A 14,833-nucleotide genomic window follows, 5' to 3' on the forward strand; every position below is an offset into this window, starting at 1 on the left:
TCTGTTGCTTTGCTTAACTGTGGTCATTCTTTTCTAGTCCTGAGACTCAAGTTGGACTGGTAAGGAGTTGCTGGGCAGAGCTGTTTGCCCTGGGAATGGCCCAATGCTCGCAAGCTCTTTCTCTCACTTGTATATTGTCAGCTATAATTAATCATCTTCAAGCATCTGTTGCTCAGGAGAAGATATCAGCTCTGAGAGTAAAGCAGGTATGCATTTATGATAATTTTTATTTTTGTCTTTTTGCCTGCCATAATTTATTTTAGTTGTTGTCAGTCAGTGTGGTTATCTGGCTCATTTTGATCATTTGAATCCTATGAGTCCAGAGAAGAATTTAAAAAATTCTTTTCACACTATTGTATATTATTACATCAGTGGAATCAATCTTGAGTTGGTATTGAACATGCTAAGCGTTTGAGTTCTTTTTTTATGCATGATTAAACTTTGTATTTGAAGAAAAACTTTCTCCATTCTGCTGTTACTCCTGTCAGCATACGTCAAAAATGTCGGGAAAAAGGAGCATTGAGGTCATGAGGCTCAGCCCCATGAGCGATGCACAAAACCCCCCCCAAACCCCGACTCCTGGGGAGTGAGCAGGGTCAGGGTCCTCCCATCCCCACCAAATGTTACAGTTTTATCTTTCATGAGTAACTTGTAAACCTTGACTTCTAGCAAGGTAATATTAAATTATGAAATTAAATCAGAAGAAATTTCTCCAATGATGGTCCTAATTGTTTTTTTCAGAGCTGTAGTTTACAAGTCACAGAGGATCTAAAGTTCAATTTAAAAAAAATCGTATTTCATTGATATTTAAATGTCATTTAAAGTTAAATCAACTAAAACTACAAAGAAAAATGCATTTTTCATTGAAACAATACATCTATTGCTAGTGGTCACAGTACTCAGTATGAAATTTGGGGATCCCGGTTTGATTGCAGGAGAATGCAAATGATATTTCCCAATATGAAAATTCCCTCTTGTGGGTACGTACGCATGTGTTCATTGCAGGTGACTACATAAATGTTCACCTCTGTTTAGTCCGTGTTGTTTTCCTACTAATAGTCTTCCTCATACATCACAATGTTCAGAGTTAAGCATTAGCCATGGAGCAATGTGTTAGGTTTATGTGTGCATGCTGTCATTGAATGTTTTTTGTCGGATTTCACATAAGAAAGTTACCATAAATCCATGGGGAAAGACAATGCCGCAGTAGCCAAAGTAATTAAGTAGATAAGGGAACCCTGGTTTATTAAACCAATGTTGAATGCCATTTGAACTTAACAAAATGTAATTTCCAACTCAAAAAACTCCAACCATTTTCCTCTGTTTGAGTAGATCAAAGAAAACTTTATGGATTAATTAATTTAAGGCAGTTTCATTTGATATTTTCTTGAAGGAACCAAATTGGGAATCAGAAAGAATATTCTCCTTGCGAAGAAAGCAAATAAATCAGTTATCTATTACTTTTTCAAGGGTCTTAGAAAAAAATGAAAGAATTGATGTTGGTCTTTAGTCGTTCATGTTTATTGTCTTCCTCTATTAACACTGAGATTACTTTAGCTGTATTTAACCTGAGAGAGAACACACCATCAAGTAATAGATTCATTGACAAGGTGTCTGATAACATGGATTGCAGAAGAGTTATCAATGCCTTACAGGAGGGTGCATGGTATGTCATCAGAGCCAACTGAGTGCTTCTTAATTTCTTTCTTAATTATGCTTGTAATTTCTATGACATAGGTTGGGTTAAAGAATATCGATTGGGCATGGTGATATACACCCAGTGATCTTCATCAGTGTCATTGGCTGAGTTTTTTTCTTTTGAGCAGTTTAGTAATTGAGAAAAGTTTATTCAGTAGATTAGTATATATTACGTTTGATTTGTTACTAGATCATCATCGTGATAGACAATTTATTATAGATAGACATGATAGACAGTCACTTATGTTAGAATTCTGAGATTTGTAGCACCGGGTGGAATTTTTTATTGGAATTTTAAAGTGGAATTTTACTGGGATTGCTGGAGGCATAATTTCCAATAGTTTCAGACACCAACTTATTGTGCTTCTTTTTTGAATAATTAAAGTTGTGCAATAGCTCCAGACTATGGAATTTTTGTACATGTAGAAGTTGAAAGGTAAAAAGCAAGGTTAATGAGGAGTTTCTTCATAAATGAATTGAATACAAGCATTGCACTGAGAGATACAATTTTTTTCTCATGAATAGAGGGTCACCCATGTATTTGAAATAATATTCTTTTTACTAAAAAGTATTGCATCAATAAAAAGGTAAAAAAGAGGTCTTAAAATATTTAATATTTACTATTTAAATGTCAATTTCAAAATAAATTTGTATAAAAATAATTCACCAAACATCTGTTTAGGTGGGTTTCTTTCTGAATAAAATGGCATCAGAAATTTCGTGTTAACATAAGACCATCCCTTGGCAATACCCATTGTTCAGATTTTTTTATTTTTTCATTAGAAAGCTCAAATTATATTTTTTGTTTGAGGAGGCAAACATAAATTCTTAATTTTTGCCTATGACCAATATGGTTTATTTTATATTTTTTGTATAACAGTGGTTATATATGGGATAAAATATGAAATACTTCACATGAGGTATGCTTTTTCTAGCAAGCAATTGTTTTTTTTGTGTTGATTTGTGCACTTTTGTCTTTGACGCTTAGATATAAATTGTCATGACTCTTGATGTTTCAGGTCACAGATCACATATGCAAGCTACAAGAATATGTGAATGGTATGACTCGCCTCCAGGTTGATGAGCACGAATATGCATACCTCAAAGCAATTATACTTTTTAGTGCAGGTAAGGATTTTTTATACTTTTCATTTCTCTTAAATTCAGTAATGAGGGATTAAATATTGCTTCTTTTTCATGCAACTTCAAGCATGCTGACTTAGGCGAATGTTAGGCCTGAGTGGTTGAAGTTAGTGGAATGCCATTGCTATTCTATTATTTTGATATTGTTATACCTTTGGTCCAATTGATTTATTCATTATTGTCTTTTGTGATATTCTCTCTGGAGAGCCTGGTGGCCCATACGACAGAGGCATTGGCTACTGGTAAAATTTTACCATGTTAAAATATCTGGTTACCCCCAATTAAAAATCCTGAGTTGAAAAAATGAAAGTTCTTGGGGGCACAGATAGATGAGTTGAAAAAAAAATTGAGAGAGAACAATTAATATTTCTTCAAAGCTGGGCGTATTTTGTTGATCTTTTTAATTTCATTCAAGAAATAATGAAATATCTATTTTTGTTTAGATTACCCTGGACTGCCTGGTCGCAGGCAAGTGGACAAATTTCAAGAGAAGGCTTATCAAGAGTTAAGAAGCTATGCCAGTCAAAGTTTTCCAGAAGACGACGATCGATTCCCTCGTCTCTTATTGCGTTTGCTGCCTTTAAGAACCCTACAACCAAATGTAATGGAGGAACTATTTTTTTCTGGATTAATTGGAAATGTCCAGATAGATAGTGTAATACCTTACATTCTAAGAATGGAAGCTGGTGAATATAACATTCAGTTAGGTGAGTCTGAAAGTGTTCAAAATGTTTGGCATAGTCATTTTTGTATCTTCGCTCATGCATGGTACTCAATGATTGCATTCATAGTGTTACATGATTATTTGATATGCCTGTAGTAAGTACTGGAGTTTGTTTCTGTATTCTTTTAATATATTTTTGGGTTCCTTACTGGTCCCAGCATCAGAGGTAGCAAGGAGAACTGTATCATGAAGTTTGACAATCAATTATCATTATTATTATGAGCATCCAAAACATCGACTGTAATGCTAACCATACATATATTTATGTCATTTGTCCTCCACTCAAGGTCTCCAAAAGATATATGCTTAAAAAAATAAGCTGGGCTGAGGGTTCATAGTGGGCTAATTAATGAGGGCCCTGAATTTATGCAAGGTTAAGGTATCATTTGGTGGCGTGAATAATTTGAAGAAAAGGTCATATCATTTCTTTTCTATCTGGATGAAGAAAGAATTCAGCTGATTAAAACTTATCGAAAACAAAAGTTAAACCATCTAGTGTAAAAATAGTACAGTGTAACCTCGATGTATCGTTTTTCAAGGGAATGGACGAAAAAACGATAAATGTGGGAAAACAATCAATGCGGGAATGCTTGACCAGGTTGCCCATATAGCAGGAAATGCAGAATTGATGCGAGTAATTATGATTTTCTTTAAAGGATTCAAACAGGAATTTTATAAATGTGTTATGACTCAAACAGAATTTGTTACATAGTTACTATCCTGCGGCACGGAGCTTCTCCCTATGGTAGTTCCATCTCTTGGGGAAGATTCAAACACATAAATGACACATTGTGAATACTTGGTCTCATTTTCGTCAAACGATGGATGCGAGAAAAGTCTACGTCGGGACTGTGATCTTCAAATGATGAATGCAGGAAAACAATACTTTGGGGAATGATGGATGTGGGAAACATTACATTTTCTGTGAGGGATTTAATTCGGGACCAGGAAAGGTGAACGATGAATGTGGGAAAACAATCAATGTGGGAACGATAGATGGAGGTTCCACTGTACACTCTTCAAAATGTGTCCTTGTTTTTACCTTGCCTACTCACAAAGTTACTCAGTGCACAATCACTCAATTAATACTACAAGTTATTTTACCACGTGCGACAAAATTGAAACCTCTAGGTTCCCAAGACAACTGCTTTGTACTCTGTGCGTAATACAAGTTGCTTATCCTAGTTCTACTAATATTACTAGAGTTACACTACCGACATACCTTCTTGATTAGTTGTACCACATATTACAGTTGTTACTGCTATGATACCAATAACAAGTCACCAATTTAGTGCATAACAGATACAATTTCCCAGTCCTTTACTATTATCACCAGTGTACTTCAGATGTTATGTGCATATGTAAGTTATTTAAGATTAAAGTTGAGAGTGTATGCAATTGAGTAATCACTTAACTAAAGCACTCTCATTGATGTGGTTGTATGAGTGATGTTAACAAGGTGGGGAAATTGCAAATAAAGCATTTTTAGGATAAAAAACCTACAAATATTATTAAATTTAGATTTTTGTCATGTTATTTGTACCAAATAATTCATCGGACTGAAATTTAACCCAGTTATTGAAGCGCCAGAATGGCTTGAAGGAAGTTTCCTATGTGTGAAGAAACTTGTATAGTTTCAGACTTTGAATAATCTTCTGCTGTTCATGTCCTGGCATTTGTTTTTCTGGTTGGTGATGATAATGTGAGGACTGCATTGCTGCCAAGCACTTCCCACACACCTGACCATTACTCTTCCTTCGAGCCAAGGATGAGTCGACTTTTCGAGCTTCTTGCTTTCTAGAATACATGATGTAGCTGGCTAAAATGGAGGTTGTCATTGCCTCATCCAATAGCCAATGATGTGGTTTTTGATCAGTGTTCTCCAATTATTTGTCATATATCAGTTTTCAGAAAAAATGTAATGTTTTCTTCCCTGGTATATCTTCATATAAATGAAGGGATAAGAAATTAAAAGCTTGAGGGTGGGAGGACTACAGAAATACAGAACAAAAATAAATTATGGTTCAGATGGCCCCTTGCTGTCCTGTTGGGTAAAACTAGTTGTAAAAATTAACGAAATATATTGGAGAATATTTCATATCAGTTTATAAAATTTAAGGCAAAAACAGAGAAAATGAGATAGTTTCAGAAATTTTAAATATATTTTAAATGGAAGTAAATTATTTTTGATTTCTACAAATGGGTCAAATGACCTCTGCTGTCCTTCAATTAAAGTTAAATTGTGATATGTATGTGTGATGTGAAGATGAAATAGAGAGAACTTACTGAGCCTGATATTAAATGTTCTTTTGCAGGCAGTCCCAATAATAGTGGAGGAAGGGCTTTTAAGAATGAGGAGACTGAGGAGTCGAGCCAGTGAGTGGGGCGAGTGCAGTGAGATGTTCTCCCGAGTGCAGGCGTGTTGAGTTGCTAAAGAGTACATTGTGCCTAAAAAGTCCTCCCAAATTCTGTTGAAGGGAAGCAAGATATTAAATTAATATAATATATTGTTGTATTATATACTCATCTTTATGAGTTGTCTATGAATGAACTGACACCTCAAAGAGTCATTGTACATAGAGAGAGAGATTAATTTCAGAGGTAATTTTATAAAGTAACTTAATTTGTCCATAATATAGTTAAGCCAGTAACTCTCAATGTTTTAGTTCTGATGAAGACCTGAGAAGATGAAATAATGTCTCCTACAATTCTGTATCATATGATAGGTGAGTGGATGAGAAATTGTGTGGTGGGATTAATGGTTCTGGTACAATGAGACCTATATATATTGTTTTTGTTATAAGTATTGTTATGATAAGAGTTAATGAGATATAGTGAATGTGTGGTAAATGCTCTTGATCATATTTTTCTCAAGTTACTGGTTGGTTTAAGATGGATGGAGACAAGTTGTATTCTTGGAAATTGTGGTCAGTTTGTTATTTTTTTTTAAAGCTATGGCGACAATGTGATCTATCTTGAAATATTGAGAGGTTTTGAAGCTTAATGAAATTATATCCTTTGCTTGCCCATGAGGTTAGAGAATTCACGCTATGCATGCTGTGTGTGTTTCAGCTGCCTTTGGTTGACTATGATTCATCATTATGTGCTGTCAAATTAATAATTGTCTTTCTTAATAATTGAATTACCTCTCTACTGCAAGTAAATTTCAATAGGTGGGCTTAGAATGAATTTTACATACAAATGAATGAATGTGATCTCGATTTTCCCAGGTGGAAACTCATCAGGTAGAGTTCTAAGGTTTCTAGTTAGGTGATGTCATTGGAAATGCACCAACATTTTGATGATGTAATCAGTCATCGTCTTTAGAGTGGATTCCTCACCTGGATATGATGATGGACTACATCATTTAAATTTTTGAGCAAATGCATTACATGGCAGGAAACATGAGAACTTCGCATCGTGAGCGAGTGTACTCATAATATTATAGCTTGAGTCTTACAGGAAATACGATCATGGTGCGTGGAATGAAATGAGAGTTTGAAATGTGTAAAGAATTTGCAATTTATCTCTTCTTTTACATGCTTATTTTTTATGCTCTGGGCTGAAAGGCTGATATAGAACTATGTGGTAGGTTCAATATAAACTGACGAATAGGCCAGCAGTCAAATGCATATTTGTGCATAACCTTTGGATTGAAATTGATGAAAAGAAAATTGTTCAACTTTCAGTCGAGAGGTTTACAGGATTTATATTGTGTGTGTCCATCTGTGTCGACAACAGTTTGTCGGCATTGCAGCTGGTTTCTTCAGGTCACTGAAGACTTCCTGAACCTGAAGTGACCTGAAGAAGCCAGCTGCAATGCCGCAAAACTGTCATCTACACAGATGGACACACACAATATAAATCCTGTAAACCTCTCTGCTGAATCTTCTCCACACCATGAAAGTCTATGCAAGGAATTGTTCAACTTGCTTGAGACAAATGTGGGTCAACTCGTTGTCGTCATGGAACTAGTGATTGTTGTCTGGCAGTTAAGAATGTTTCATATAGGAAAAGTTATGTTGCAATCTTGGACTGACCTTGTCCGTATTCAAAATCAAAAGAATTGAATGAAATTACTGAATGAAGTTTCTCAGTATAGTCATCAGATCAGAGAATATTGGAATGTTAAACTCACAAGTTCTTTTAGTTATGCAGGTCAAGGGTGTACCCAGGTTCAAAACTAGAGGGGGCAAGTTGCGGTCGTTCAAGTTATAACATGAAAAAGGTAATGAAACCAACCGATAAAATGTTTTTATTTTAACTTTTATACTAATATTACTTTTCATGGATTTGAAGAAAATCTGTTCAAAATTTTCGTTATGAACTAAATTCACCTTTGCTTCTAAGGGGGGGCAACAGCTCCCACCTGCCCCTCGTTGGGTACACCCATGATGCAGGTGGCTTTACATTAGTGTGTGCTGAGCAGTGTTGCTGAAAGCAGATCTATTTTATGTTGACACGGACAATGGAGTTAAGTTATTGGGTATAACACTAGGAAATTTTAATGTGCTACCTTCAGGAAGGCTTCTGTGATAGATGCTGCAGTTCCCACGAGCGCCTCGCCTCCACTGAACTCATGCGGATTGTCCTTGTGCGTGAATTTTTACATGTCCTTTGAATAACAGGTATCCCTGAAAAAAGTCAAGTATTTTCTCCTATAGTCTGAGGGTTGTGTCATCAGCCTTGAATTAAATTTTAAATTAAAGAAGTAAATATTTTTCCATTTTTAAACTCTTCTCCAGCCATTGAAAATTGATCAGTCTTCAACAGAGATTGATGAAGTGCATTTATAGCCTGTCAATGTACAGAATCATGTGGTAAGTCTCAACCACAATGGTACCAAAATGTTTTTTATATTTCCTTGATATATATACAAACAAATTGAAAGTGAAAAATTGGTACGTGCATAGTTCAGGTGCTTATTTTGTATAAATTTTTAAGAAATAGAAATTTTTAAGATGTTTGGTTTTTGAAGTCAAGGAATATATATCACTAGACTGTAGCAGTATTATTCACTGGTTTTTGTATCAACCAGTTTTGAGGGCAATTGTTGATAATGCTCAGTGTTAGAATTCAATCAGTGTTCTAGTCTCTTTTGGTATTTTATTTGGGATGTGTGCAGTTCTCTTCTTGTGTGTGTGCATTTGTTCTCTGGGGTGGTTGCTTTATTGTCAAGTCTACATGGTACATAAAGTTTCTCCTGTATCAGCCCCTATCTCAACATCTCATCGTGTAACTTGATCTTGGCATCAAAGACAAGGTCTGGTGTTCAAATTGTGTTTGGTTTTCTATTTCGATTCCCTAAACATTCTGCAATTGTGAACTCAAATTTTTAATCTTTTTTCCTTTTATTTTTTTATTGATTGGGGTTAATTGTAAATCATGGTGAAGACTTTCTATTGTGTGGCTAATGACATTTGACTCCAGGAGAAAATTTCAAAGAGTCTTACTTCTTTGCATTATCTAGGTATGCTGATAGCTCTTTTTAATATATGCTTAATCAGCATTTTCTAGAAAAAGAATTGGGTTTAGTTGTTGAAAGGTGATTTTTTAAGGTAATATTGTCAAATTGTTTTGCATGACCTATTGGGGCTAGATTAAACATGGCACTAAACATCTCGGTGTGTTCAGAGGCCGAGGACTTATACTGTAATTTTTGGTATTTGTGAATGTCACCCTATCTTAGCCAAATAGTTTCAAACATTCACAAAATCTTAGGTTCATCATAAAATCTTCCTGCAAATAATTTTTAAAAGATCACTGCATTTTAGTCAATCCTCAAAATGTGAAATTATGTAGGTAATTTTCAGTTTAGTGATAGACAGCACCTTTTAAGCTTCATTTTATTCCACTTTTATATGGGCATCATGGCTATACAGGAGAAAAACTACTTATGCATTGTATTATTTTTAGAGTAGTTTGTTATTTACTGGTTCATCAAGCATTATTTGAGGTGATGGTAACCCTGTCTCCAGTTCATCAACTGTGATACTGTAGAGCTTAGACTAAATTTTCCTGAGTTTGACAGTCTCCCTTTTGAGCCATTTCTCCATTCATCTACATCTACATATTACCCAACAAGCCACCTAAAAAGACGTGTGGCGGGGGTTGTTAGGACACAAGCCGTTTACATATAAAAAGCAAATGCAAATTCTAGTATAATTGAGCAGATTAAAGAAATTTCATCCCTTCCTCTCAAAATTTCCTTGAGGACATTCTGATGGCGTTTGGCATTTCAAATACCATTTTTTGTATCCTTTCGATTGACATGCAGGGATCGCAGCCTCTCCTTTATCCTGTTTGCCTTCACCTTTTGACATGTTAGCCTATCAACAGTACTTGCCAAACTCTTTAGTCATCAGTGAACAATCAATTCTGGATTAATAATACAGTGATTATTTCGTAAAGTTAGCATGCCCATCAAAGTTGTAAGAAATTCTAGACTGATTTGGGCAGGGAATGTTTCTAGGTTAGAACAAGATAAAGTCATATACATATAGGTATTCTTGGAGTGAGAAAAACTTTCCTTTTTCCCTATATACTTTGTCCATCACAAAAGTGATTAACTGTACTTAATGACACATTGTACTATTTTGACATGTGATAAAAAGGATATTCTTTCTTTTTGCTCTATTTCGGCTCCTGAATAGGGGCTGTGTTTCATGGATATATAGGATTTACCTTAAACTGTGTAAGATAGTTTATTTTTAGAGAAATTCATGGGAAATTGAAAGTATGAATAATTCCACTTTCAATCAATGCTTTTTGGCTAATGTTTGAATTTTCATATCACCTAGGGTATAGAATTCTTGATTTAGGCTATATTTTAGTTTAGCGGTTAGATTTTCTGTCTACTAGTATAACCTATGTGACTTACTGAGCATTTTTATTACTATCATTTTAAACATTCATTGCACTTATGTTGGCGAGGAGTAGCTTATTAAAATTTCATACAAGTTCCCAATTTAAATCAGATATGGAATTGGTCAGGTCAGATCTATATTAGGTATGGAACTTAAAGTTCCTGACCTATTACAGATATGGAACTAAAGTTTTTGATCTGGAATTTCTGAATATAGATCTAATGTTCTAAATCATTTGAATATGTTTCCTATCATGTACCTACTGGTTCTCAATCATTACTATGGAAACGACCTCCTATAATGTCCTATTTCAAATCTGATATTTATAATTGATAAGGTACTGGGAATTTTTAAAGAGTGGATAAATGTGTGTCGTTAAGATTTTCCTAGTAATTCTACTTATTCTGTCCCATCAGTATTATAAATTATTTTAGCTCAATGTTCAATGGCCTTTGTGGTTACATCAGAGTATCTTGGTTATTGAGGAAAATGTAGGCTGAGGTCTCAAAGTATTTTAAAGGCTCTAGAATACATATTTCATTATATTTAGTATTTAATTTCAGTGCCTTTATTAAAGGAATATATCAATCGTATGATTGTGATCAACCAGTTGTTTACCTCCTATCCCTATTCCTGCAAAAGCCTTCTGGGAAGGCTGTTTGCAGTGTTGATCAGTTATTTTTATAAATTAATTTGTAACGTGGTTAAATTCCTTAATTTTTGTACCAACTTAGTTTCTATAGGAACTACTTCTGGAATAGAATGCCTTCATGAAGTGCCGCAAAATTCTTTGCATAGGTAGCCTGTCAAATATTAAGCCCTGATTTGGTAGTATTTGATTTTGCTTTAGGCAGCTATGTACCATGTATACTTCACAAAAAGCCATGTAGTAGTTTGCAGCCTTTTATTAAAACAAGCGTTTATGTTTAAATAGTAAAACTAAATTTGATAATTCAACCGGAAGTTCAGCAATTTCATTTGTTATTTGACTATTGTTTCAATTGTTTATTTGGTAATATGTATACTTAAAATTTTCCTGCTATGAAATACTACTTGTAAGTTATCTACTTTTGGTAATATTGATTGTGTACATACTATGTGAACATTATCACTTGAGCCTTTTACTAAAATAGTTTCTGAAATGGTCTTCCTGTGTAACATAAATTACATATAATGGTGACATGTGATGCAATCATTAATTAAGAGTGCTATGAAATAACACCAGAAGTATTTATTTACTTTTTAGTCATAGATGGAAGTATGAAAAAAATTTAAGGTGAAAGCAACTTGGCCTTTGCAGGTATTGCATGGTAATATTTTAGTTTAGACAATGCATATGAGGTGGGATATGGGGGTATTTGATCATGTGATTATTACCAAACATAATCTTGGCCTGTGGATGACTGCCAATCTTACAAGTAAATGTGGAGTGGAATATGTTTTTGCATATTCAAAAACTGTATAATATAATTTTTCGTTTTACATGGTGGTTTAGAAAGGAAGTAATTGTGGTGGAACATGTGGCCACGATTTCAAACGTAAATTAAGTGTGAATGCTTAAGGGTTAAATTAAGAAATTGATAACTTAAAGCTCCTTTTATTGGCATCTTTATTTTGAAGATTGTTCCTGTGTTAACTGTGGCAATAGTTTTAATCACCGTTTTGTGACTTTCACTCAGGAAGAAAATGCATTAAGTCTTGGTGAAACTAGTGTCATGCCATTCTAAGGGAATGGCCACTGGTAATGGCCATCTCTTGGCTCACTTTCTACTTGATTCAACTCTTGCAGCCATTATTAGATAACACTATATTGTACAAATACATTTTTGCCCATGAGATGTGTTAGTGAAGGAATAGTTGTCATTTGAACAGTGTGTGGGGGAAAGGGATAGGTTTGACGTGACTAAGGGATGGAAGGCACTATGGAAGCATGTGGAATTTGAAGAGTGGGTCAGATAACATTCACTTGACAATTTTAAGGAATTGTGGTGGGTCGTCATGCTGATGCCTTCCACCAACAGGTGCGCTCCTCTATTGAAACTGTTCAAAGAAATTATGCAGGTATGTCTCTCTCATGTAAATCCAAGGTTTGTTGTTATGATCATGTTAATTGGAAATGAACAAAAGTACTAAATAAAAATTGTGGTTTTTGTGATATAAGAATCAGAAATCCAGTCTTACTGGTGCTATCAAAATGTAAATGAAAGCAAAATTTAAAATTGGTGGTTAATGTGTGGTCACTTTTCACAGATTTTTATTACTTACTTCCCACCTGCAGTTCATATGTGCATTGATGATTTGAATAATTTTTTCACACTGAGAAAAAATAATTTATTATTTTCTTTTGCCATTACAAATGGGGAAAAGTTCATATGCTCAGTTTCACATTCCCATAATTTGTCATGTGGCCAAGCATGTGTGCAGGTATATTTTTTTGTTAGTGCAAATCTAGTGCAATAAGCTAAATGTGCACTGATATGATTCGTATTGATTATTTTTATTATTTTAAATTTGATGAGTAGCCAGGTGAGTGCAGTTGATTCAAAATGTAAGTAATTCATTGTTTGATCATAATTATCTCCATTTTATTATTCCGTTTCCAATATGAAATTCTTTGATTTAATTATTTTCATTAGCATGTATGTCAGCAATTTTGTGATTCACTTGAGTTGATTTTAGTTACATCCACTGTGTTTTTGTTTTAGATGAAGTGACTTAAGTTATCATTGAGGGTGAATGGTATATGAATTATTGTTATCTCATCGTAAATTCTGTGTGTAGCGCTGAATATAGTCATGTAGTCTCTAGAATTGAGTACCTAACTATGAGATAGATATTCTTAAAAATTTCAACACAACTATTTCTTGATGTCAATATTTATTTGGCTCATTCTCAGCAGACGTAGGTGAAGTTTTATTTGGATCATAACTTGGTTATTTCATATTTGTAATGTCGCTTGCAGTTTTTCAATTCCATTTGTGGTTATTAAAATAAATATATCAGCTGATGAAATTCAGGAATCATATTTAAAATAATTATGATGCATATGCTAATGCTGTATCTTTTAAATATTGTGATTTCTCATTGAGCTTTTTGTTAATTGGTAATTTGTTGAGCCGTGTGTAATTGTCTTACTCCTAAATGACTTATAATTAAACTGAAAGTTTTGAAGTGGAATTCTGTCTGGTGGAGTCCAGACTTAAATTCAGAGGTTGCAAGATGTTTTACGTACTGATCACTCTTGTAGTTAATGAATGAAGTGAATTATTTTTGGTTGTGAATAGGATGTGTGTGTTTTTTACTGAAACTGTGAACTATGTGAATACTACCCTATGCATTTTGTGCTGTATGTATGTTGACTAATTGCATGTTGCATAATAATTGCTGTCTAAACATGCTCGTGTTTGAGTGAGAGGTATTTGAATGACAGTGCCACATTGTTGTCAAGGGATTTTTGTAGATTGTTTACATTTGCAGAAAATTTTCTGTGATTAAGACAGAAGTGTTAGATCATTCAAATCCATAGAATACTTTCTGTCATCAAAATAGACATTTATTCTTGTAAAAAATACCCAGCGGATGAATTTGTGCTACTGATAATGGTCCAAATAGATTTGTTAGAATCTAAGAAAGCAGGGTATTTTGTATCCTATTTGAAGTGTAGTGTTGATTGCTGCTTTCGATCAAACCTTATATTTAAACTGTTAGTGACAATAAATTGCTATTTCACAGATGAATTATTTAAAACTGGAAGGATTGTTATTTTGATAAATATTTCTGTTTGGTGTGAAAATAGACAGTTTTCTGTAATAAACAAGCTGAAATAAATTGTTTGCTCAAATTTGAATGTACCCGTAGACTTCTATGAAATGTGGCTCAAATTACTAGTCTATGGCCAATTGCAATTTGGTTTGACAGTGTTTGAGGAGGAAAAGTTGAGGATTAAATGTGAAGATAAAATGACAAGACTTTGAAATGGTGGTGACTGAAATAAATACTAAGTTTTCCCATAATATTTTGAGTAATATGAGATTTTTGCTTTACTTCATTATGTGACTTATGCTGCCATTATGAAGGGACTTCACCTATTGACCATTGCTTTGTAATAAAATCAATTATTAGGAAATGTCCTAATAAAGTGTATATTGATGCTAGGGAAACGTCGTAGGTATTCATTTTAGTCATAAATAGTGTTTATTTTATAGTTTTTCTGTAAAAGACTATTTTCTGAAATGTAGATTAATGAAATATTTTTCCATATATTTCGAGTAGCTTGTGCATAAATTTAGATAGCTTTTATAGAGTAGATAATCCTGCTTATTGTAGAAATATTAGACAAGTTGAATCTAATTGAGGACTAGATTAAAATTTACATTTGATGGATGAGAGTATTCCCTGAAAG

The 14,833-nt window shown here is 34.0% G+C and overlaps 1 protein-coding gene across 7 annotated transcripts in view; it reads left to right on the forward strand.

Moving 5' to 3' along the window:
* Window positions 1-14,446, forward strand: part of LOC124171764 (nuclear receptor subfamily 2 group C member 1-A-like) — a 77,362-nt gene extending 62,916 nt beyond the window's left edge. For all 7 annotated transcript variants that reach the window (XM_046551062.1, XM_046551060.1, XM_046551067.1 and 4 more), the window contains 4 exons: window positions 38-206; window positions 2,718-2,826; window positions 3,285-3,548; window positions 5,881-14,446. In XM_046551062.1, coding sequence (XP_046407018.1) covers window positions 38-206; window positions 2,718-2,826; window positions 3,285-3,548; window positions 5,881-5,945 — 607 coding nt within the window. In that variant the 3' untranslated portion in view covers window positions 5,946-14,446. The remainder of the gene's footprint in view (window positions 1-37; window positions 207-2,717; window positions 2,827-3,284; window positions 3,549-5,880) is intronic.
* The last annotated feature ends 387 nt before the right edge of the window (window positions 14,447-14,833 follow it).

Source organism: Ischnura elegans, chromosome X (genome assembly GCF_921293095.1).
Source record: "Ischnura elegans chromosome X, ioIscEleg1.1, whole genome shotgun sequence".
NCBI lineage: Eukaryota > Metazoa > Arthropoda > Insecta > Odonata > Coenagrionidae > Ischnura > Ischnura elegans.